The 26,927-nt window shown below is 39.1% G+C and overlaps 1 protein-coding gene across 3 annotated transcripts in view; it reads left to right on the top strand.

The window, feature by feature from the left end:
* Positions 1 to 26,927, top strand: part of LOC131552126 (adhesion G protein-coupled receptor A3) — a 166,645-nt gene that overhangs the window by 12,975 nt on the left and 126,743 nt on the right. The window contains exons 2-6 of one of the 3 annotated variants that reach the window (XM_058795666.1): positions 2,530 to 2,601; positions 14,435 to 14,506; positions 16,819 to 16,890; positions 17,029 to 17,100; positions 22,116 to 22,279. In XM_058795666.1, coding sequence (XP_058651649.1) covers positions 2,530 to 2,601; positions 14,435 to 14,506; positions 16,819 to 16,890; positions 17,029 to 17,100; positions 22,116 to 22,279 — 452 coding nt within the window. Of the gene's footprint in view, positions 1 to 2,529; positions 2,602 to 14,434; positions 14,507 to 16,818; positions 16,891 to 17,028; positions 17,101 to 22,115; positions 22,280 to 26,927 lie in introns of those variants that run through there. The other 2 variants (XM_058795667.1, XM_058795668.1) reach the window with 2 other exon arrangements.

Here is a 26,927-nt window from a genome sequence, read left to right as displayed (position 1 = left end):
TTACCTTACTTGCTCCACGACTCCCGAACGATTCGCTCAACGATTAATTTTTCCAAACCCCTCCTCTGCGTGACGCTAATCAGCGGTGATTGGTCGATTTGGTCTCATTTTCATCTCATCTCGCCTGTAATGCCTGATAAAGCAGGTTTGTGAGTGCAGTGCAGTGTGTACAGCGTTACCGGGGAAACTGCTATTTTTACCGCTCCAAAAGTGGCACCTAGTGGCAAAGAATGAATTTGCATCTTCATTCAGACCAATGTGAAAAGACCAACAAGTGGGCGGCAGTATGCTAATGTTTCATGTTGACGTCAACATGAAATGGCTTGGGATTCGTTTTAAAAACGACTCGTTTCAATGATTCAGAGTCAACGCTTTCTTTTGAAAGACAATAACTTTATACACAGTGCACTTTCAGATTTAAAACTTTGCAGGGTGTTTTCATTCACTTAGAGCTGTGTTACACACTGCATGAAAGCTCATTTACAAAAATCCATAAAAGGGGAACTTTAAAGAAAACCAAAATATTTTTTAATTAAGTTACTTGGGGAAAAAACCAAAAAACTTATTTTAGCTGCAGGGCTCGCAAAATTTCTCTTCAGATTTTGGTAGCCCGAAAATTAATTTAACCAGCCCGAATTAAAAATATATATTTTTTTTTTTTTTTTTTTTTAAATATAGAAAAACAGATAGGAGTTTAAATGTCAAATCAAAAATATTTTCAATACACAAATATCAACAAATATGAAGGAAGGAATCTTATTTCACTATTTACAGGGTATCTGCAGAATTTTTAAAAATAAATTTAAGGCAATTTATGACCCATTTTAAGAGCTGCACAAGGAAAATGAACACAGTATGAGCGGGGCTGGACAATGTCTATGGTAACATACAGTATTGAGCCATAAAATTACATGATTTACAGTTCAGATACAGGTTTTCACAAAAACAAATATTTCAGCATTTCAGGCTATAGACCATTTTTATGAAAAGGGATAAATCAAGCATATAAATCATGTTAATTTAAAATGTATAAATATTACTGTTTAAATTTGTTTAAATTTTTTGAAGGCATATTAACTTCTTTCTCATTTACAACTCTGTGTTTGCTGCGTAAAAAGTTGATATTTGCATCGATCTGACCATAAACAGCAAGAAAGGCTTATTGGAAATGCAAATTCATTCTCTGCCACGAGTTTCCCTGGAAACGCTGTACACAAAGCAGCTCTGCGCTCAGAAACGCTGCTTTATCAGGAATTATAGTTTAGATGAAATTAAAATGCCAATGACACATTTCTGAGGACAGTCGGTTCCCTTCAGATACATTCACATAAAGACATCCGTGCCGCGTTTTGACTTGAAGCGTGCAGAACTCATATTTATTCAATGACATCGTTGACTTTTGAAGTTTAATCCTGCCGTATCGCGACTCTTGTCTTTCCGTCCCCAACTGTAAGACCTCTAGAAATTATAATTAAGACATTTCTTATACCATTTAACGTATTTAAAACTTTTTATGGCCTTAAGTTTGATACAACTCACTTTCAGAGTTTATAAGGACCTGCGAGAGATCTGTATTTAAGGAGCCCATCGGGCAGGCGGTGATACATTTTGGTAGCCCGACTGGAAAACACAATAGCCCCGGGACATCGGGCTAGCGATTTTGCGAGCCCTGAGCTGGTTTCCAAGACAACATTTCTCATTTTCATTTACTTACTAAAAATGACTAGAACCGGGATAATAATTAATAAAAACTATAAAAATTTAAAACAGTAACAACAACTTTCAGGTTCACCATATTTGTGTGCTTTTTGTATGTGCGTTGGTATTTTAGTATCTTTGAGATACTATTGTAGTTTTTTTTATTTATTTATTTTTTATATATATATATTTTTATTAACTATTTCAGTTTTAGTTATTTTAGTACAAGTTAAAATAAACAAAAAATAGAAATGTTGCCTTGGCAACAAGCTGAAACAAGTTTGTCTTTCATATTTTATTTTATTTCAGTTAACATTTATTTTATTTCAGGTAATGCAGTTTTTTTTTAATGTTTTTAGTTTTAGTTAACTATAATAACACTGGCATTGACCAACATTTATATGTAAGTAAAAGCCTAAATTAAATATTTCTGAACATTAATTTTTGGGTGAACTAAACCCCAAAAAATATTGTCGCTATACATTGATACATATTGTAGCATTTTAATATTGTGATTTTAAAAAAGAGAGGGGAAAAAAAATAAATAAATAAAAATAAATAAATAAATAAATATATATATATATATTAATATTAATATTAATATTATTAATATTAATATTAATGCCTTAATGAACCTTCCCTAAGTTAATTTCCAGAGAAAGTGTTGCTGGAGATGTTTTGTTTTCTCCATTCTGACCACAAACACACTGCCGATATGAAGCAGACGAGAGATTTAGAGTCGTATAAATCTGTTGCTGGCTGTAAAGATGACGGTTTGTGTGTAAATCCTCCTGCTCTGTATTTATGGTTTGTGTTGTTGTGTCTCCTCAGGATCCTGAGCAACAATAAGATCTCTGCACTGAAGAATAACTCTTTCCTCGGCCTGCGAGCTCTGGAGAAACTGTGAGTGCAATCGCCATTTCCATCTGATTATATGTGCTGTAGAGATGATATAACGGGAGAATTGGCTCCTAGTCATATAGAAACCATATACGTATATATCAATAAGTACATGAAATGAGTCACATCCATCAGAAATATGTTTTTCCAGATCTGCTCCTGGGTCCAGGTGATTATCAGGTGTTCAGGTCTGTGTTTCTGCACACATACATCCAGATATCCTGAGCAGAAGCCTGAAGTGTGTGGCATGTTAAAAGAACCGCTTTTATTTTAGGGTGCACTGTTCCTTTAAATCGTTAAAATTACATATGCGCATCATGAGCAGATTGATGTGTGAGATTGAGATATATAATATATATTAGGGGTGCTCCGATTGATCGACTATCGGCCGATAATCGGGGATGTTTGATCGGCGGTCTCTAAAAAGGCCGATCTCAAGCTGAAATTTGGCATGACGTGCGGCAGTCACCATCTCAATCTCTGTCCGGCGCGGGTGAAATAATTATAATGCTGAAGGTGAGGTACAATATTTCTTCATTAAATAACTTTTAAAGTAATTTGAAAACTTTCTGTGAGACATAATTTCACAAACAGCGTGAGTGAATCACCGCGCTCTCTCTCTCTCTCAAAATGCGTAAATGGCTTCAAATCGCCACACATCGCGTCTGTCTATGAGCGAGCTGCACGCTGCACAGTTGACACAGGAATTGTCACTTGCACAATCCAGGCAGTGTTGTCACTAAAGTTTATAAATTGCATTTCATTTTAATTCTTGCCAGTGTTTAAACCTTTCACAGCTCGCGCTCTTCTGGAGACCGTGCGCTCATGCACACTCGCAGCGCACACACATAACTCCAGGTTCACACATACTCCGTTTGCAGTGCGAATGCGGTGCGTTTTTTCCCCCCGGATTTTAAAGCGTTCACAGTTGCGGTCCAGGAGCAGTCTGCACCAGTGCAGCGATTGATTCCACACCGAGTTTGCTGCACGGCACGCGCTGAATTAAAGTGACAACTGCAGTGTTTGCGGTAAATATGAAAACGAAAATGTAGTAATTACACCATAAATGCATATAATTAAAGTCTACTGTGTTTCACAGTCAACACATATGGCTTGTTGGCTAGGTTTAAAAGAAAAGAGCACTTTTAGATAAACAAGGCAATAATAGATAATAGAACCGCAGGATTGCTTGTAATAAAGATTTAAATGCAAAAGAAAAGGCAGTAGAGCTGTCTGTTTCTGTCAGTGGTAAGTTTTAATTTAGAATGTCTGTGATAATGTAAGAAAAGTATTTAAAATGTTTTGCCACTTGCTTGAGCAACTGTTTTGTGCTGTGTGTAAGCTATTCTGCAACAATTGCACGAGTGTAAAAACAAAAATGCACTGCATGATCGAACATTTAGGTGAGAGAAATGTATATTTTTGAAAAATGTCAAAAAAAATGATCCCCTCAAATAAAAAATAAAAAAATCCGCTCTCACAAGAGTCACCTTAGTCATATATATAAACAGTTTTGTGGTGAAATTAGTATGTTTAATATATTAATATGGTTATATAAGTTATATTAATATACTGTTACAATTAATATATAATAGCAACAGTTTTCCAGTGGGATGAGTATATTTAATATATTAATATAATATAAGTAATTTAATAATATATTAATATTAATAATATATAATATATTTTAATATTACTAATACATGGTGATATAGTAATATTAATAATATATAATAGCAACAGTTTTGAAATGAGTATGCTTAATATATTAATTATATTAGTTATATTAATAAAATTTCTATTATTGATATAGTAATATTAATGTTAATAATATATAATAGCAGCAACAGGTTTCTAGTAGTATGAGTATATTAAATATATATTAAAGTAATAATAATATTTTAATATTAATAATGTAATAGCAACACTTTTCTAGTTGGATAAATATATTTTAATATGCTTATATATTAAAATTAATTTAATAATATATTAATGATAATAATATATAGTAGCAACAGTTTTCTGGTGAAATTAGTATTTTTAATTCTGATTATATTAATGTAATATATTGTAATTGATGTGATGATGCAATCCGTGAATGATGGCAGAATGTGAGCGCGTGAGGATCAGATTGGGGAGTGTTGATTCTGTCTGTGAGGAGGTGAAGAAGTCTTTCCTTTGACCCTGTCTGAGTTCAGCGATTGATTCGTCCTTTAATCAAGCTCTTATCGGCGCTCCAGACGCGCTGCATTGAGCTGCTGATGTTCTGCCTTCAGTCAGAGTCAGACCAAACTCAGATCATCAGATCCGCTCATGCAAAGGGCAGCAGGGTTATTTTGTGTCAGACACGTTCATGCATTTGGATGTGTGTGAATTTTCCAGCGCACACTCTACATTTACAGCATTTGTCAATCTGACATATTTTTCACTGGGATAAGTATATTTAGTATATTAAATTAATATTCATATATTAACATAATATATTTGATTGATTTAATAATATATTAAAAGCAACAGTTTTCCAGTGGAATAAGTATATTTTATATATTAAAGTAATATTAATATCAATAATATATAATAGCAACATTTTTCTAGTGGGATGAGTATATTTAATATATTAAAGTTATATTAACATATTCATATTAGTAACAGTTTTCTGGTGAAATTAGTGTATTTGACATTAAAGTTTTATTATTATTATTATTGATTTAAAATATTATAATTTATATAATAATACATTCTGTCACGAATCTGGTCTGCACTTCCGTTCATTCACCACCAGAGGTCACTCGCTCACCACTTGGACTTTCACACCACACATCACAATGGACTCCATTTCCCATCATTCACTGCACTGATTGCACACACAGCTGTAGGCACTGATCACACAGCATCACTAATCACACACTCTATTTAAACCCTGGACTTTGTTTCCCTCCTGGCCGAGTATTGTATGCGTTTACTGCTAGCCGTAGCAACTCTACAGAGCCCGTGTTTCCTGGATTAACCCTTTCCGTGCCATTCCGTGTTTCTGTTCAGTTCCTGTATTATCCTGCGTTTTTCTCTCCCCTAGTGTTAGCTGCGATACGGAACTTTTGTTATTTTTTAGTCTGTGTTCCCTGTATTTACCCCTGTCTCCCTGTTCGGACTCTGTTTATTCCCTTGCCTGGATTATAGCTCGTGTACCTGGATTATCTCTCTGCCTAGCCCCTTTGGATACTGTTCGCTGTCGACCGACCTTTGCTTGCCCTAGGATTACTCTTTGTCTTGTCCCTGCCATACCTGTTTGCCATTGCTCGACCCTGCCTGTATTTATGACCATGCCTGTAAATAAAAGCTTGCATTTGGATCCGCACGTCTCGTCAGCCCCGTTACACATTCATAGTAATATGTAATAGCAACCGTTTTCGTGAGGAATATGTATATTTTATATATTAAAGTGATATTAATATATTAATATCAATGTTTTAGCAGTGGTTTTCCAGGATGAGTAACATGGGGTTTACGGAACTTAAATATTAATTTATTCATGCGCATATTCATGCACTGTAATGTAGGGGAACGTGGGGCACAACCTAACACTTTTTGACTTTCTCAATTTGTGTAAATCCACAGTAATTTCACTTCTAGTCTAGTACAAATATATCACTTTGTTTCATAATTACAATGTATACGTTTTTCTTTATTTATCCTCAAAAAATGGAAGTGAAATGTGACAACATGCCCCGTAGGTGGGGTACATTGTAACATCTGAGGGGCACGTTGTAAGTTGACCATATGACAGATTAATATGTTATCTGATTTCATGAAAAAATTATACAAGTCAAATGAAAATATTTTGTCAATAAATATGTATGTGGTTGTGTGTGAAAATATTCAGATGTAACCCCCTTTGTAATATTAACATTTTCATAAGTAACTGTAATTTAATTACACATTTGTTCTCAGTAACTGTAACAGATTACAGTTACATTTATTTTGGGTTACACCTTTATTTTAAGGTGTCCTTGTTACAGTGTAATTATACATTTATACAGTGATTATACATAGTAAGCTTAATTAACTACATGCACTTACTCTATGGTTAGGGTTAGGATGATTACACATTTTTAAATTTAGGGTTACTTGCATGTAATTATGCATAATTTATTGTTATTATAATAGTAAGTACATGTAACGTGTAACAAGGACACCTTAAAATAAAGTGTTACCTTATTTTGTAATTAATTTCCGTAATTCCGTCATGTAACTAGTTACTCCTCAACACTGGTCATAGCTGGGTAAACTTAGAGAGCAGTGAATGGGAGAGTAACACAGATATATTTTATGCATTCCTATTTGTTCAAATAGCAAAAAAAAACAAAACAAAAAAACAATTTTTCACGAAATTGAGAGAGACTGATACCAGCAGTCAGAAGAGAGAACGATGTCAGATTTACCGTCACTCCTGTAGACGCTGCATTAGAAACACCCTCACATTAGTGTTAACTAGTTGTTTTGTAATTTGATGCAAAGGTGATTTAATACAAAGCATAGTGTTATAAATGTACATACATTTAAAAAAAAAAAAAAATCAAAATATAAAACACTTTGGAGGATTTCTGATGCTGATGACCGTTGAAACGCGACTAAATAAAATGGTCCATTGTGTGCTTTTCAGGGCTGTTTTCTCGTCCGTGTGAGATTTCAGGACATTGCATAGCCTATGTGCATTGAACGTTTTGTGAACCTGAGAACACACACAGGATTTCTCCAACAAAAATAGTTTACCGAATATTTGAATCTCTTCATGAACTGAAATTTCTGTTTGGAAGTGTATTTGATTTATTGCAGGCTTTTAAGGCTAGTCAGAAGCAGTTTATTAATGCAGTGATTCAGATATGATCGCATCAGCTCATGCTTTACTCACGCTGATTCAATCTAGCGGCCCAAAAGTGACTCAAATGATCTCATTGTTACAGAAACACAAAGTGGTTTTCATGGTTGTTTTTGTAAACTTTGTTTTCATTTCATTTCAAATGGGCCGCATGTTTTTGTGTTTCCTGAAGGAGGTTGGTCTGTCTGGAAATCTCCCATGTTTTCCGTCTGTTGACCGAAGCGCTTGATAAGTGCTTTGGTGGCGTTTGGCATCCGCTCTCATTCAGCTGCTGCTTCTGCTTCTGGTCTGCGTTTGTCCGTCTGTGGTTTTTATCTTGACGCTTTCTTTGAGAGCAGCTGCTGGTGTAACGCTTCACAAATTGAGGAAATGATGAACGGATTCACTAAGCGTAAACATGTGCCTTTATTTATTACCATTTAGATCACTTAATTGGGTCATTGGCAAATTGGTAATTATACTGAAAAGCACCCGGTTTAGTTTTTAAAGGTCAGTTTAATCACAGCAGAGAATGTATTCTCTGAAACATGAATTCATGAGACAATCTCTAAAGTGAATGCAGATTTTATGCTTTTAACTGCCCAAATTTCATTTTGATATGTGATTAATTTCATTTATATTAACATTCCTGAACCAAAAATATGTTTTCTGTTGGCTGATATGCATGTTTTAGTTTTTTTAGTTTTTGGTCTATTGCTTGGCTGAGTTTATTTTTTTTATTAAATGTACTAAATTCAATTAAATTGACAGCCAATAAAATAATAAATAAATACATTATAAATAAATGTATTTTTAAATAATTAAATAAAATGCAAATAAGAATTATTTTAACAAATAAATTAAATTAACAAATGCATATATTTATAAATAAATAAATAAAAATAAAATATAATGAATAAATAAATATAAACAAACAAACACATAAATAAATAACATATTCTAAGGGTCATTTTTTTCAGTGAGTTTTTTTTATTATTGTTGGTCTAAATCTTGGCAGATTTGTTCCCTTAATTATACTTAATTTACTAACAATTTGCTAAATTGATAGCAACGATAAAAAAAAATGTATTTGATGATCTAAAGATGAATTTATGATAAAATCTCTGTTTATTTGTTTGTTTGTTCTGTTTTTAATTTAGTCAAAACACACACTGTATTATATTTCATAAGAATCATCAGCTTAAATTCCAACAAAATAAATCAACATTTGCCAGGATCTTGCCAGCGTTTTCTATCGCTCTCAGCGTGTTGACTTTAGCTCAGAGCTTTAGCCTGAATTTCATTTGAAATGTCAACATCAGAAAACTGTCAGACTGCGATCGCACGTAATGTAGTACATGATTTCCCATCTTCAGTTAGCAGTGAACCGCTCTGATATATCAATCCAGTATAAATCAGGGTCGCCTTCATAGTGACCGAGGCTGTTATTTCAGGAAACGGCCAGAGGAAGTGGGTTTCCAGACGGTGATGTCACAGCGGATGCATAGGTGACCTTTTTACACCCGTCCCGTCCCAACTCAAAACAGCAGCTCCAGTCCAGTGTGTGTTCCTCTGTCTCTGAATAGCATCGTTATTTACAGCCACAATTAGGCTGATGAGAACTGGCCCGGATTGTAGGACACACACCGAAGCGCTCTGACCCCATCACCGTCATTACCAGTAACTCATTACACAATAGCAGTCCATTTAATGCTTTATTTTACACTCCCAAAGGAGTATTATTGTTCTCTTGCTCGTCATTTTCTCGTTCAGCTTTGAAAACATCATGCATGAACTTTGTCTCTTCTGGAATTCTCCACTGAAGGAATACAGGGAAGGTTTAGAGCTGTGAAATGAATGTGGACAGCAGCTCCGATCATTCGATTTCAGGAGAAACTGATGAGAAAACTGATGAGTTCATATTAAGACTTTTGGAAGATTGTTGAGATCTTTGCTGAAACTTAAGAGGAGAAACATCTGAGAAGCAGAAGACTAATATATCTATTGCTACAGTTGAACATTTTTAAAGCAGAGCCAAATTAATAAAACACAATTTTTACAAATGTTTTTGAAGGAAGTCTTTTCTGCTCACCGAGGGTCAAAAACAGTGTAAATCGTGAAATATTATTACAATGTAAAACAGCTGCTTTCTACGTGAATACATGTTAAACTAATTGATTTCTGTGATCAAAGCTGAATTTTCAGCATCATTACTCCAGTCTTCAGTGTCACATGATCTTCAGAAATCATTCCCTTAATTTAAGTACAAAAACACATTTCAACTTTTGTCAGTCAATAATTAAAATATGAGATAAAAATACTATTAATCAGCCCATAATGAGACGTTTAACAATAAATGTCTATAACGCGGACAATGAAAAAAATCTGTTCTCATAATTTTACCTTCTTAAAAACAGTTTTAAACAGTGTGCAGTTGTTATTTTGTAACGTTTGCGTTTCCATGACCAATCACTGAAGGAGCCAATCAGATTTCGTCTGGCTCTTGATGCCCCTGAACTTCATTTCCTACAGTTGTCTCTCTTTGTGTTTTGTAATGTTTGACAGGTCTTGACGCTCTACAGAAGCACATCTCGAGTCGCTGTGAACTCTGAACATCTTTCCCAACAGATAGTTTAAATATGTAGTGCTTTCTCAACATGACGTGCTGTTTTAGTGAAATCATCCCCTCAGAAGTGTCATTAAAGCGCTGCTGGATGCTCACTAATGAGAGGGATTCAGTTCTGCTCTCCGCAGCGTCTGCTGTTTGTTAGTTTCGGTTAATCCGCTCGTTCACTCCATTAATTGCCTTCCTCCTGTGGGACGTTCTGGAAGAAACTATTACTAAAAGAAGAAAGGATATAAATCTACACATTAGTGTCGTGTGCTGCCACCTTTAGGTCAGGATGAATGGAGTCTCCTGTAGAAATATTAGGTGTGACTGGGGAAGTTCGTCAGGAGTTTAACTCTCTACAAAGCCCATAAAGTTAGTGCAGACACAAGGAAAACATCTCGATGTCAAACAGGCTTTAATTTGAGAAGCTTTACAGCAGTAATTGACCGACCCTGTGAGTCATGGCAGCTAGAGACACATAGCATGAAGCCGAGTCTCTTAGGATTTTCTCCTGTTTATTATGAGTTAAAGGAATTAGAGGAACACCAATAAAGCAAATATTTTTTCACTCCCTTATGTTGAAATCTGGGTACTACTGTTGTGTTGGGGTCAAATTGAACCCCATTGGACTCCATGCAATTCACACAAATTCACACAAGAAACAGAACACCTCTATTGTAGCTTGTCAAAAAATATGAAATATGATAAAATATGATCCTGTTGTTAAAAAAAAAAGTTACACCCTTCATGTTAAGGGTCCAATTTTAACATAAATAATATTTAAATAAATTTATTTATAAATGTATAAATAATCAATTTATTTGTAAATAATTAAATGTGTTAAAAACAGTTACACCCTTCATGTAAATAATAATAAAATAAATAAATAAAAAGTCAATAAAAAAAGTTACACGCTTCATTTAAAAGTCAGTTTAAAAAACTATATATATATATATATATATATATATATATAAATAAATAAATAAATTTGACAGCCATAATAAATACATAATATATACAAAAACATGTGCAAATAAATTTACAACTCACTCTCTCTCTCTCTATATATATATATATATATATATATATATATATATATATATATATATACATACACCCTTTATGTTTAGGGTCAATTTGACCCACACATTTTTGTTTAAAAGTAGCGGCGCAGACATAAAATAAAGACATTTCCTTCAGGTGTTTTTTTTTTTTTTTGTGACTGCTTTGCACACTGCAAGTGACTGCAACTAAATAGAAATAGTATCTAACATTAATTGTACTCGGTGTAGATAGTATTTATTGCTATTTGCATGTGGTGTAAATAGCCACTGCCTTTTTCTTATGTCTGTTTTCAAAACCTTGTGAAGATAAAATGGGTTTCTCATGCTTCTATTCAGTGCTGAAACAGACTAGTAATTGAGATCCAAAAAACGAACAAACAAAACCATAATTTCAGTTTTTGACTGTGATACTCAAATAGCAGAAGAAACGGTGAATTCTACCTGGATGATTAAGAGTTTTCATACATTTCATACAGTTTCATTCTTTGACGAGCTACAATAAAGGTTTTCTGTTGTTTATTTACCTGGCTTTTTGCTGTTTTTCAAAGTGTTGATTTGAGGTGATTTGTATAGAAACCAGTGGAGGTCGATTTGAACACCATTGATGTAACCAAAGTTTGTACAGGCTTTCCCAAACACATCTGTGTGTTTAAAGTTCGCATGCACATTCATGACCAAAAATTAGAAAAAGTCACTAAATTTCAAGAAGAAATAAATAGTTTAAATTAGACATCCAAATGTGGGTCAGATTGACCCAAACACTATATGCATGACACAAGCATTATATATTTGTTTGCTTTATGTACAATAGACTGATGGCACTTTTAAGGCCTTAAATTCTTATGAAAGATGGCATGCAAACTCTTTTCCTTCAAGCTCTGGAAACAAGTGGGATGAACGGAAAAGTTTAATGGCGCTGAACAGAAGTGTTTCTGAACGTAGCGTTTGACTGGAGTCACACACCATTAGAGCCGGGCAGAAGCCATTCATCAGCAGTAATGACCGTCACACTTGAGCCTTAAATATTTCACATTAACCACATTTAATCAATCCAGAAGCCCAGAGAACTGTGATTTTATAACCAGATGAGTGATTTGAAATGCATATTAAGGGTATTTTGTTCTTGAAAAGCTCCTGAAACATTCAGTTGTTGCTCGTGGCTTTACAAACAACCAAACAGGAGAGAAGAAGCATCTGATCTTCCAAGAAAGATGGATTATGAAAGGACAGAATGTCTTGTGACATTTTTCCTGCACGGTTCTGACGGCCTGCAGATGTCTTGTGTTTGACTCCGTCCTCCTTCAGATTCCTGTCACTCCCTTCAGACACGGGAAACACAGGGACACAATTTCAGGAAGTTTGTTTTGGCCTCAGAGGAAAGTCAGGAGTCACAATTTGATACCGCGTCATGTATTTTTAGTGCACTTGGTCTGAGACAGTCGGTCAAAGTTGAACGCATTCAGCTTTGTATAGAAGTCCAGTTCCACCATGAAATTTAAAGTGCTCCTATTATAGGTTATGAAAGGTTCATATTTTGGTTTTGGGAGTCCCCAACAACATGCATGCAAGGTCAAAAAACTTTTGTTGTCTTATAATATGCATTTATTTTTACCATACTTGCTCAACGACTCCCAAACGACTCCCTCAATGATTAATTTTTCCAAACCCCTCCTCTGTGTGACGCTAATCAGCGGTGATTGGTCAATTGGTATCATTTTCATCTCATCTCGCCTGTAATGCCTGATAAAGCAGCGTTTGTGAGCGCAGTGCTGCTTTGTGTTACTTTGTGTTCAGCGTTACAAAAAAGCTGCACCTAGTGGCAAAGAATGAATTTGCATTTTCATTCAGACCAAGGCGAAAACACCAACAAGTGGGCGGCAATATGCTAATGTTTCATGTTGACTTCAACATGAAACGGCTTGGGATTCGTTTTAAAAACGACTCGTTTTTATGACTCGGAGTCGACTCTTTCTTTTGAGAGACAATAACTTTATGCACAGTGCACTTTCAGATTTAAAACTTTGCAGGATGTTTTCATTCACTTAGAGTTGTTACACACTGTATGAAAGCTCATTTACAAAAATCCATAATAGGGGAACTTTAAAAAAAAATGTAATTGAAACTTTTTTTTCTCACAATTCAGATTTTTTTTTTCACAGTTTTGAGAAAAAAAGTCAGAATTGTTATTAAAAAAAAAGTTAGAATTGTGAGAAGTCACATAATCGTCATATATAAGACAAAGTTGCAGTTACCTTTTTAAAAAAAAAAATCTGTGGTGGAAACAAAAAGCAGAACTGTGAGATATAAACTCATGGTGCGTTCACACCAGACACGAATGAAGAGTTAAGCACGAGTGATTTACATGTTAAGTCAATGCAAAGACTCGATAGACATCCTCCGGTGTGATTCGCGCGAATGAGACGGTGCGAATTGAGCGTTTCGGGCGAGTTGAAAAATCTGAACATTGGCGAATATTCGCGCCGCGTTAACCAATCAGGAGCTTGCTCTAGTAGTGACGTGATTACGACGTAGCGAGTGGAGGCAGAAATCCGAAACAACAATGGATGACAAAATCATTGTCGCTGTATGTGGATACCCGGAGCTATACGATACATCTTCGTACTTTTATAGAAACAGGAATAAAAAGGATCTTGCTTGGAAGAAAGTGAGTGAGGAGGTCGGACAATCTGGTAAGTTGTAAAAAATGCTCTTTACTCAATTTGAAGCCCCTCCCATGACGCGAATTTGCATCTGTTGTGAAATGTTCAAGCGTCCAATTATGCGAATAGCACGATTTATTCGCGCAAGTCGCGTCTGGTGTGAACGCCCCATCAGAGTTTTAAGGGGAAAAAAAAGAGTCAGAATTGCAAGATTAAAACTCACTATTCTTATTTTTAAAAAGCCTAAATTGTGAGATATATACTTAGAATTGCAAGGAAAACCATGGCAATTAGCTTGTTTATTTATTTATTTTATTTTATTTTTTGTGGTAAAAACAAGCTTCCATATAGGTTTATGTTTCTATATGTTTGGAAAAAAAGGATCAAATATCTCTCTCCTTCTTAACAGTGTTTTTTTATCTGTTGTACAAATACTACTAATGAATTCATTAAAATATATTTTAAAAAGTTTGGGGTTGGTAAGTTTTTTTTGAAAGAAGTCTCTTCTGCTCATCAAGGCTGCATTTATCTGATTAAAAATACTGTGATACATTTTATTTTTCAGGATTCACAGATGAATAGAAAGTTCAAAAGAGCAGCATTTATTTGAAATAGAAATCTCTCTTCTCTTTCTGTCTGTCTTCAGGGATCTCAGCAGTAATCTCATTAGCAGAATTGCCCCCGGTGCGTTTCATGGCCTGATGGCTCTGAGGAGACTGTAAGTATGATTATGACCTTGGAAATGTGCATGAAAACCCAATCAGCATGTTTTCTAGATGCTGCAATGCCTCAAGAAATGTTTCTACAGCTAAATAAAAAATTCTGAACATTTTAAAAATGAAAATGTTCAGACTACAGAGCGGGAACGCAAATAAGAACCTTTTGAAAGCAGCTGCCTATCAGCGGGTATCGAATTGAGTCGAAATAGTCTTGACTATTGGAGCCGCAGTTCGTCTGTGCATATCGACCCGCACCGCAAATTACAGCGTAAATAATATTTGTATCTAATTTTGGTGCATCAGAGAGCCGCTGTCAATCAATATGCGGGGTATTGAAATGGCTTTTGAATGAGCACTCGCTGTTCACTTCCACTTTGGATTTGACGATCACGCACACTCTCTGTAAAGGAGCACATCTTACAAGATCAGATATTTGTCAATGAGCTCAGGATCCGTTGAGCAGCAAATAAAAGTCTGCGGTTTTTCCATGGAATTTGGCTACTTTTAAACTGTTGCCGTGGGTTAAAGTTCTGAAATAATGCATAAACTACATTTGATTGAAATGCTTGTATTGAAATATTTAGCACGATCGAATTGCACTAGATGTTTAATTTTGTGAAGGAGGCCAGTAGGAAATCTTTGAGCTGTGTTTATGATCAATGTGCATAACAGTGACTGTAAAATATATATTTTAGGTATGGGAATGACATTTTGAGTTATTAAATTTGGGATAGGGTCATTGCTCTGCTCTGGGCTGTTTTTGACTGGCCAGTTTTGTCATGCAGATCTGGCAACCCTGGCTGTATCGAGCAGAGCAGATGCTTTAGAAATTTGTCCAACTGAACTTAAATGTAAAACGACACCGTACCGTAAACCAACTCTTTACGGTAATTTAGGACTTTTTAACTCATTTAAGACTGTTTACGAGGTCACTCGCTAACCCTAACATTTTGACATAATTTTTTTTTGCAGTAGGCCTAAATTTAACAGCAGAACCAGAAATGTAGCTGTCACCGGATCCAGAAGCACCACAGAATAGCGAATTGAAGAAAGTGTTTTTAATCATTCAGTGTTTTTAAACTTCTACATTGGATCCCCAGTCTTGAATATTAGCTCACATCTCTATGCAGCGCCTTTGAGAATGAGAGCTGCAGCCGATCTGAGGTTGATTCTGCAGTGAAGAGGCTTTCAGCATCTCGACGTACAGACACAGGAGCCATGCAGACGTTTAATGTGACACTGATTGCTGGATTTGAGCGGTTGATTGTGGATGTGCATGTGCCAGCCTGTTGGACGCGTATAATTTAAGCGGCAGGTCTCAGCGCTAATTTAAGAGTTCCCAACCCATGATTACAGCACTGAACCGAACCGAACCGCTCCCACTGCACCGCAGAAGTGCATGTTTCTCATTACAGCACACGCACACATGCACACACACACAGACGCGCACACTCACTCACTCACTCATAGACGTAATGGTTTTTATACTGGACAAACTGTATTTGATATTGCCCTACACCAAACCCTACCCCTTACAAACTTTGTGCTATTTCAGATTTTCAATACACTCCATTCTGTGTGATTTATAAGCGTTGTGAAAAGTGGGGACATGGGGTAATGTCCTGAAAAGTCACCTTCTCCTTGTAATACCTGTCATACCCTGTCATTATACAAATTTATGCCCTCGTTTGTCACAAAAACGCACACACACACACACACACACACACACAAACAATGCCAGGGACGTTGCGCTTCACGCCGGTTCTTGAGTGGATGGTTTGTTTGGAGGTTCAGTGCTGTGGTTGGCAAACGGTCTTTTATAGGCTGGTTGCGGCTTTAGTCTGAATGAGGAGTAATTGGAGAGTTACTAAGATTAAAGCACTTAACCCTTATTTTCCTCAAGGGTCTCGTTACCACGATGAATGGCTCTGAACAGTGAAATGCGCCTGGTAAAAAGTAACCGGTTCATTTATGGATGCCAGTCCAGTAGAAATGGACTGGCCAAATTCAAAATATTAACAAAATCTATAATAATACATTTTTAAGTTTTAGTAATTTTATGCGCTTTTTAAAATATATTTTATTTATTTTAAATAGCTTTAATTTGTTTAAATTTCAGTTTTAGTTTTAGCCATTTTAGTTCTTCAACATATACTTATTGAGCTGCCAAGGCAACTCATTTGGTGTTTAATGTCAGATCATTTATCTCAGCTGACAGACTATGTGTGTGTGTGTGTGTGTGTGTGTGTGTGTGTGTGTGTGTGTGTGTGTGTGTGTGTGTGTGTGTGTGTGCGTGTGTGTGTTTCCTCAGGGATCTTTCCAACAACAGGATTGGCTGTTTCTCTGCTGATATGTTTCTTGACCTTGGCCGTCTCTCCAAACTGTGAGTCTCTGTGTTTATATATCTTTATTGAGCACAGGGAACTGTTTATCACTAATAACTCATGTTCTAGCTGTGTTTTAATGCTTTGAGTTTTGAATTGTGGGATAGGTTTGTGTGTAACGTCTGTGTGTCTTTCAGGAATTTGTCTGGGAATATATTTTCCACGCTGCCGGAGGGTTTGTTCACGCATGTCCCGTCTCTCAGAGCGCTGTAAGATCTATGCACTGTTTTCTACCTTTAAATGGGTCATAATTTGAGGAACGCTGTACTGTGAAAAACGTCTTGGGTTACGTATGTAACCCCAGTTCCTCGAGGGAACGAGACGCTGCGTCCAAGAACGCTAGGGGAACGCCTCCAGCGTGACCACGCTCTGAAACAAATGTAATCTGTCCAAAGGATGGGCGAGACGTCACGGGCGGGTGACGTAACGGCCAGGAGGCATAAAAGCACGTGCGGTGGAACCGGCATCAGCTTCAGGAATGAAGCAACCGCTCGTAGGGATGCCGGAGTATGGCCTTGAGACGCAGCGTCTCGTTCCCTCGAGGAACTGGGGTTACATCGTAACCCAAGACGTTCCTCTTCAGGAACTCGAGCTGCGTCCAAGAACGCTAGGGGAACGAGATCCCCACGCCGCCAGACTGACAAATCCCTGCCTAGTGTGGATGGAGCACAGCTAGGGCGAGAGAAAAAAGGCCACAGGTGGCTAGGTGAGCGGGGCCTGCGTCCCGAGGCCAACTTCTGAAGAGTGAGTCTTGATCCCCAAGAGGGAGAGCAGAGGACTCGAGGCTATGGAATAGCATCCTGATCCACCACATAGCAAACGCTCTGGCCGGAGGCCTCAGCCTCTGGAGGAAACATGTACTAGGGGTGTCTACCCACTGAAGGTCACCGAGAAGGGCGCGGTAGGCCGGTATAGCCGCCACGTAAACCCTCAGGGTGGAGTGGGTTAACCCTGCGGAGGAACAGGCCCGCACGAACTCCAGAACTGTACCAAACGGGCAGTTGGCTGGGTCGAGCTGGCAACCTCTGCACCATGAAGTGACACTTCACTTCAGGGTGTACAAGTCCCTTGTGTTGTGGAGAAAGCATGTAACTAGGGGTGCCTACCCACTGAAAGGCCACCGAGAAGGCGCGGTAGGCCAGTATAGCCGCCACGTAAACCCTCAGGGTGGAGTGGGTTAACCCTCGGAGGAACAGGCCCGCACGAACTCCAGAACTGTACCAGTCGGGCAGTTGACTGGGTCGAGCTGGCGGTCTCTGCACCAAGAAGTGAAAAGTTCCACTTCAAGGCGTATAGTTTCCTCGCTGAGGGAGCTCTGGATTGGAGGAAGGTCTCAACAACCTCGGTTGGGAGACCGGAAGCTATGGGCTGTGCCCCCTCAGGGGCCACACCCACAACTTCCAAAGCTCCGGGCGGGGGTGACAGACCCCCGCTTGTGAGAGGAGATCCCTCCTGACGGGAATCTCCCATGGAGTGCCGTCGAGGAGAGAAATCAGGTCCGAGAACCATACTCGGCCCGGCCAGAATGGTGCTACCAGAAGTAGACTGACCTCGTGCCAGCGCACTCTCGCCAGAACTCCCGGGAGCAGAGCGATCGGGGAAAAATGTACAGACGAAGCCTCGGCCACGTCTGTACCATGGCATCCAGCCCCAGTGGAGCTGGATGAATTTAGAGAGTACCAGAGGGGACATGCGCTGTATACTTACCTGAGTAGCGAAGAGGTCCACCTGAGCCTGGCCAAACACTCTCCAAATGTGCTTCACCCCTCAGGGTGAAGCATCCATTCGGCCTCAGCCCCTGCCTCGACGGGATGTCTGCTCCCACACTGAGATGCCCAGGCATGTGAACTGCTCTCAGCGAGAGGAGTTTGTCCTGGGACCACCCAAGGATCTGGTACGCCAGCCTGTGCAGGGGGCGTGAACGCAGACCTCCTCGGTGGTTGATGTAAGAGACCACCGCAGTGTTTTCGGTGCTATCGCACCAACACGGCGATCTCTAGGTCTGGGAGAAAGTGTTTCTGTGAAACACCGCCAGCATCTCCAGGCAGTTGAAGTGCCACATGAGACGGCGAGTACTCCACAGACTGCGGGCAGGGTGAGGGACACGTCCGTCGCTAGCGTACGCAGCAACACGGAGCTCCCAACACCAGGCCCTGAGACAAGAACCAGGATGTCTCCACATGTCTAAGGCACGTTGGCACCACCACGTGACCTTGATCATGTGAAGCGGTTTTCCCTTGGGAGAACCCTTGGTCTTGAGCCACCACTGTTGAGTGACTGGCCTTCTTTCACTCTCCTGACTGCTGTGAGGATTGACTCGATCCGAGCAGGGGACACACGTGCCTGCATCGTGGTCGAATCCCACACCACACCAAGATAAGTGGTTCTCTGTAATGGAGAAAGCACACTCTTCTTGGTGTTCAGTCTTAACCCCAACACTTTCATGTGAGCACGAACAACATCTCAATGTTGAGCCGCCATCTGCTCTGATAGAGCAAGAATCAACCAAAGTGGATATGCGGATGCCTTGTAGCCGCAACGGAGCTAACGGCATCCACACACTTTGTAAAAGTGCGTGGTGAGTGTTAGGCGAAGGGAAGAACCCGATATTGGTGAGCTTCGCCCTCGAAAGCAAACCTCAGGAACTCCCTGTGAGTGGGAAGGATGGAGATATGGAAGTATGCGTCTTTTAGATCGATCGCGACAAACCCGTCCTCGGACCTGATCTGAGACACGACCTGTTTGAGCATCTTGAACTTCAGTCTGCTGACTGAGTGGTTCAACTGATGCAGATCTAAAATGGGACGCCAACCCTTCATCCTTCTTGGGAACTATGAAGTACCGGCTGTAGAACCCGGAATCTCTTTCGTAAGGAGGGACCACCTCGATGGCCTCCTCTCTCAAGAGAGTACTCTACTTCTCGTTCCATTACCAGAACCTGCTCGGGGCCCACCAGAGTGGGATTCAACCCGTTGAAACGAGGCGGAGGAGAACCAAACTGGATTCCGTAGCCTCTTTCTACAGTATGCAGGTCCCATGGAGACACATTTGGCAGTAGTTTTCACGCTGCCAAATAGTCTACTAAGGGAACCAGTTTCTCAAGACTGGCCTCTGGTATAACCAGGGCGGCTAGCTCGGTGTCCTGGAACGGCACGCCGGCAGGAGACGGCCAAACTAGCTGCTCTAGAAACCCCTGAAGGGGGTGGCGAGCATCTCAGCTCCGCTACGTTTCCGGGCGGAAGAAACTGAGATGTGTGCTCGCTGGAGATCGCTGCGCCCTGGAACACCGACGTGGCAGGGTTGGCAGACCGATCTCCTGAGGGCACTGAGGAGAGACGGGCACCGTGTATGCCGCTCTTCCCAGAGGGCCGGCCCTCAGAAGTCCTGGGCCATAGGCAGCAGGATGTTTTTAGCCAAAGACTATCCAGCGAGAGTGACGGTCCGCAGATCCACCTTCTGCTAGAAGGCCTCGGCCCGTGAGCGCCACTCTGACTCCAACATACTGGGGAGTACGAGAAGTGACGCTCCCTATAGGAGGAGCTGGAACACGGTTGGGGCTGCTCCGCCCAGCAGCCCCTGCTGACCACATCAACCTCCTCAGAGGAAGAGAAGTAAAACATAGTGCTCTTACCGAGAAAATCCCAAGTTTCTTAGGCTCCTTACACATACACATCTAACTTCTCCTAGTTAGATGAAATAGATCATTTAATTCCTCAAAATTAAATGGAGAAAAACAACCAGACAAGTAAACACGGTCTGATATGAAAGGATTCATGAAACGAACGAGAATGACATAATGCACGCGTCGCCTCGGCAACGCGCGCTGCAACAGTGAGCTCTCACTCAAAGGGGGAAGAACCGCACCGCTGGCTTCCAGCCCCAGCGAGCGCTAGATCTGGGGATTGCAGGTGGAGAGAGGCGAACCCGTCTCCAACCCGTCCGCCAGATCTATGTGCGATCCCCGCGATCTCATTCGCCGCCGTGCCTCAGCAGCGGCGGACCGGTTTCTTTTTAACCGCGAGATCATACGGCGGGGAGAAGCACGATCAGCCCCTTTTTTTCGAGCTGACAGCGCGAACTCCGTTCCTAAGCAGGGACACTGCTATAATGACAACCTCGTTCATAATAAGCTTGTGCAAACACTGCGATTTTACAAAGCTCATCGACACCCTTCACCACGTCTACCTCCTCGGAGAAAGACAGGCGGAGCGTCGCGCCTCTCTCTGGGGAAGTACCGCGGGCTTCCGAACCCAGAGAGCGGGCGCTGGATCTGATGGGAAGGAAGAAGAAAGGGGCTCGCCCGTCTTCATTCCCTCCACCTGATCCATCTGCGATCCCCGCGAAGCGCAGCCGCTGCTCCGCCTCGGCGGCGGGCCGGCAAAGCAAGGAACGCATGTGAAAGCTCCCTCCTCAAAGAGAGCCCTCTGAGAGTAAGCATACGCAGCGACAAACGCTCACAAGCGGGCAGTCAGCTCCCTCGAGAGCTGACTCTGCGTGCTCTGCTCTCAAGCAGACCACACACGGACTGTTAGTGAAAACACAGCCTGTAATGCGATCTGCTCTTGCCCAAGTGCTAGTTTCTCTGCACTTTAGACATTGTGGAGCTTATTTCAAGTGACAAACAACACTAAATAAGACTCACAACACAGATCGACAGACACACAGAGTAGCGGTAGCTGAATGACAAAAGCTGACGCCGGTTCCACCGCCGCGTGCTTTTATGCCTCCTGGCCGTTCGTCACCCGCCCGTGACGTCTCGCCCATCCTTTGGACAGATTACATTTGTATCAGAGCGTGGTCACGCTGGAGGCGTTCCCCTAGCGTTCTTGGACGCAGCTCGAGTTCCTGAAGAGGAACTACTGTACATATCAGAGCTCAAAACTTACTTTCCAGTCCAAAACGAGCATTTATTGAAGCTAAACTGCAAAAATGATCTATGCAACTTTGACGTCACACAAATGAATTGGTTCACACAAGCACACATACACACATATAAGGTAGCATAAGTGTTTAAAACATACGAGCATGTGACTCAACCGGACAGAGCTTATATGGGCCATTCTACACAACTGATCCAAAGTCGGTAACGTCTTGAAAAAAATGTATTTTTCCAAAACATTTGTATGCATGCAAATTGTATAATATCCAGCATTTTTTAGAGTGTTGAGTGATTGTTCAGATGTTGTTGGATGATATGAGTGAATGTGGTGTTGTGTGTTCTCAGGCACGTGGGCACAGACTATCTGTTCTGTGATTGTCAGCTGCGCTGGTTGTTGTCGTGGATCAGATCTCAGGCGGTGCGTGTGGGAAATGAATCCGTCTGCGTGTATCCGACTCGTCTTCATAGACTGGAGCTGCGCAGCCTTCAGGAGCAGCAGCTCACCTGCGGTAAGACTTCACTGATGTTCACCAGCCCTCATGGCTGTTTTATTATCTCCAGGGATCAAAAAAAGGAGAGAATTCAGTAAGAATGAATGATTTCCACTGATGATGCTGTGTTTGCATGTGTTGTGTATCCAATTCACTCAAATTCATAAAAGGAAATCAGGATATGCACAAACACAATTCATAATAAGCCTCATTTGCATAGCAGGAGTTTGCATTGAAAAATGGACAAAAATGTAACTGTAAAATCTTTTTCCCAGTTAAAGTGCTATAAATGCTGCATGCATCTCTGAAGTGAAAATAAATGTTAATAAAACAGCCTTGTTTATAAAGAATGCATTAAAAAAATGGTTAAAAGTTGTTTATTTGAATTTTACTGTTGCAGTATTGTTACGGTTTAGAATAAAATACTATCGCACAAACACCCCCCCCCCCCCCCATTTTTCTGTAAAAATGTATTTAAAAGAACAAGTTATGCACACTGATGACATTATATTGGCATGTTGTGTGCATTATTTTAGCGTGCAATGCACTAAAATATTTTTTTTTAATTATTATTTTGCTGTTGCAACCCTTTATTTTTTTCCCACATTTTGCATTATTACAATTAAAAATTATATATTATTGCACAAACATGCATGCATTTTGAGTGAGAATATATTCAGTAATAATGAATTATACCCACTGATGAATTTGTATTTGCATGTGTTGTGTGCATTTTTTTTTTTTTTTTTTTTGCATGCAATTCACTCAAATTTAGTAAAGGAATTCAGAAAATCAGGTGATGCACAAACACATCAGCATTTAACACTTAAACGGTTAAAGTGTTGCAAATACTACATGCATCTCCTGAAAGTGAAAATAAGTGTTAATAGAACGGCCTTGTTTACATAGAATGCAAATTTATTTATAAATTAAATAAAATAATACAAAATATATTATTTTACTTTTGAAACCTTAATTTTTAATTAAAAAAAACATTATTATTGCACAAACACGCCCACATTTTTTTGTCAGTCCCGTTCAATTCATAATAAGCCTCATTTGCATAGCTGCATTTGCATTGACGAATATTAAAAAAAAAATGTTTTGGGGTCTTTTTGGATGAGCCTTGTGCACAGTCATTGTAAAATCACACACATATGTTTTATCATATTGCTGTAGCTGCAGTTCTGTGCTTTACATTCAGTGTGCCGGCTCTTCTTAAGTAACAGTTCTGTATCTCACGGCCTCTGGTGGCTTATTGCTTAATTTAATGTCAGCAGAAGAAGTCATAATGCTGTTAAGTGCACGTGTGGTTTGTGTGTGTTATATGGAGGTGAATTGGCAGAGTGATTTGTGGCACAGCTGGATCGTCTTTTATAGCATTACAGTGGTTATTTTCACAGCTTTAACTTCAGTAGCTCACTTAAACTCACTCCTCCAGTGGATACACCATCCTGAGGCTCTGCTCAATGACGTTTGGGAGTCATTTCTGCATGTCTGTGAGTTTGGATGAAAAAAAGTTTTTTTTTGCATTTTATTAGTTCTATTAAGTCTACATCAATCTGTTCTCGTGTAATACTGTCACTCTTATTGTTTCTGTGCCACATAAATAATGCTTTCATCGCAACAATCATGTATATTATCTAGTAGTTCTAGTTATTTTTGTGGTTAAAAATATTTTGCACTTAAATAGATTCAGTCAGCTACTTTACATTAGTTAACTACTTTTCAACAAATGTTTCCAAACGCTTTAGTTTAAATACATTTAAATTATGTGTAGATCATAGGCTGTTAAGATACAGATTCTACAGTCCATTGTTATTTTAGCATTATTTATACACTATTATATAAATTTTTAAATATTTTGAATCTCAGTAAATCTGTCAAGAACATATCCTCGTCTTATTTGATTATATTAAAGAAACTATATATAAAGAAAAGAAAATGAAATAAAATTAAGCCTATTTAGGAATATTTCAAATTATTATTATTATTTTACTTTTTTCAGTTTACATTTGAGTTTTTAGCCATTTTATGTTCAACTTTAAATTATTTTTTATTTATCTTTATTTAATTTATTTTATTTCAGTTTTATTAATATTAGCATTTCAGCTTAATCTTATAAATTTTTGTTAGTTGAAAAGTTATTCTAATATTTATTTTATTTCAAGCTTTATTTAAATTTAATGAAAATTATAATTTTTTCATAGTTTTAGTTTTCAGTAACAATGCACTAGTTTTTAAACATTTGTATTAGTTTTGTTTTTACATTTAAATATATCAATAATGTTTTTAATTAAATTTTTGGTTATTTGAATGCTTTCATATATATATATATATATATATATATATATATATATATATATATATATATATATATATATATATATATTACAGTATCTCATAGAAGTGAGTACACCCTCACATTTTGTGAATATTTTATTATATCTTTTCATGTGACAACACTGAAGAAATGACACTTTGCTACAATGTAAAATAGTGAGTGTACAGCTTGTATAACAGTGTAAATTTGCTGTCCCCTCAAAATAACTCAACACACAGCCATTAATGTCTAAACCACTGGCCACAAAAGTGAGTACACCCCTAAGTGAAAATGTCCAAATCGGGCCCAATAAGCCATTTTCTCTCCCCGGTGTCATGTGACTCGTTAGTGTTATAAGGTCTCAGGTGTGAATGGGGAGCAGGTGTGTTAAATTTGGTGTTATCGCTCTCACAAGGATCTGAAAAAAAGAATTGTTGCTCTACATAAAGATGGCGTAGGCTATAAGAAGATTGCCAAGACTCTGAAACTGAGCTGCAGCACGGTGGCCAAGACCATACACCGGTTTAACAGGACAGATTCCACTCAGAATAGGCCTCACCATGGTCGACCGAAGAAGTTGAGTGCATGTGCTCAGCATCAATAAATAGACGAAAATAGACGTATGAGTGCTGCCAGCATTGCTGCAGAGGTTGAAGGGGTGGGGGGGTCAGCCTGTCAGTGCTCAGACCATACGCCGCACACTGCATCAAATTGTTCTGCATGGCTTCCATCCCAGAAGGAAGCCTCTTCTAAAGATGATGCACAAGAAAGCCTGCAAACAGTTTGCTGAAGACAAGCGGACTAAGGACATGGATTACTGGAACCATGTTCTGTGGTCGAATGAGACCAAGATAAACTTATTTGGTTCAGATGGTGTCAAGCGCGTGTGGCGGCAACCAGGTGAGGAGTACAAAGACAAGTGTGTCTTGCCTACAGTCAAGCATGGTGGTGGGAGTGTCATGGTCTGGGGCTGCATGAGTGCTGCCGGCATTGGGGAGCTACAGTTCATTGAGGGAACCATGAATGCCAACATGTACTGTGACATACTGAAGCAGAGCATGATCTCCTCCCTTCGGAGACTGGGCCGCAGGGCAGTATTCCAACATGATAACGACCCCAAACACACCTCCAAGACGACCACTGCCTTGCTAAAGAAGCTGAGGGTAAAGGTGATGGACTGGCCAAGCATGTCTCCAGACCTAAACCATATATATATATATATATATATATATATATATAAAATAAAAAAATCACATACAGACCATATCTATCATAATCGTGTGTTTATTATCTTATGTAGTCTATAGTGGCTGTTGTCATGTTTATTTCTGCTGTGTAAAAGCCTTAATGTGTGCTCTGGATGAAACTCACGTTGTTTGATGTTACAACCGCATCTCCGTTCTTAAGTTGCCAGATATACATTTCAAGTATAATACACATTAGTAAAAGGATCTATTTAAATTTTTATTTGTCTATATACACTTTGGGCGGCCGCAGTAAATTATAAAAGTAGCCCAAAAAACCGCAACCCACGGCTCTGTAATTTTTCCCGCGACTGTATTTTCAAAATAGCCCACTTGTGCCGTTACCCTGGCAACACCGGTTCGCTGTACCCTCATCACACAATGATAGATGACCTTCCGCGCTGCGATGACTGGAAGAAGTTGGAGTCAAACCTTATCAAGAGATTAATTTGCGTTAAAAAAATATTAACGCGTAAAATTTTTTGGATTAATCGCATGCGTTAACGTTGACACCCCTAATATATATATTAGGGGTGTCAACGTTAACGCGATAACGCATGCGATACATGCATACATACATACATACATGCATGCATACACGCATACACACACACACACGCACACTCGGATGTGATATATACACACACACACACACACACATATTTGATAACTTTATTTCAATAATATTGTTTGCAATCTGTCATGCCCACTGGAGTCTGGTCAGTAGGTCACGCAAGCGCTGATAGCTCTGAGGTGAACTAACCCTGAAGCTACTCCAGAGCAGGTTAAGTTTGGAGAATAAGTTGCTATGGCTACTTACATTCACCGAAAGTTACCTCCGTTTTTGGAACCAAAAGCTGAGTTTATCCGTTTACTTACCCTTAAACATACCCAGGTGTATCACATAACCTGCTTTCTGGAATACCCTCCTGCTCTCCTCCGACTCTCTGGTTCTTCTGCACACTTTTGTCTGGTGTATTTATGACCTGTGCTGGCAAAATGAGTCACAATGAGCAAATTTTCAAAAATAAGTTATATTTATTTTTAGGGCTGTAACGTCCCAGTCGATTAGTCGATTAATTGGTCGATACGGTCTGGT

Source organism: Onychostoma macrolepis, chromosome 13 (genome assembly GCF_012432095.1).
Source record: "Onychostoma macrolepis isolate SWU-2019 chromosome 13, ASM1243209v1, whole genome shotgun sequence".
Classification (NCBI taxonomy): Eukaryota; Metazoa; Chordata; class Actinopteri; order Cypriniformes; family Cyprinidae; genus Onychostoma; species Onychostoma macrolepis.
Note: the sequence above shows the minus strand (reverse complement) of the source record. Positions and strands in the feature narration are given on the sequence as shown.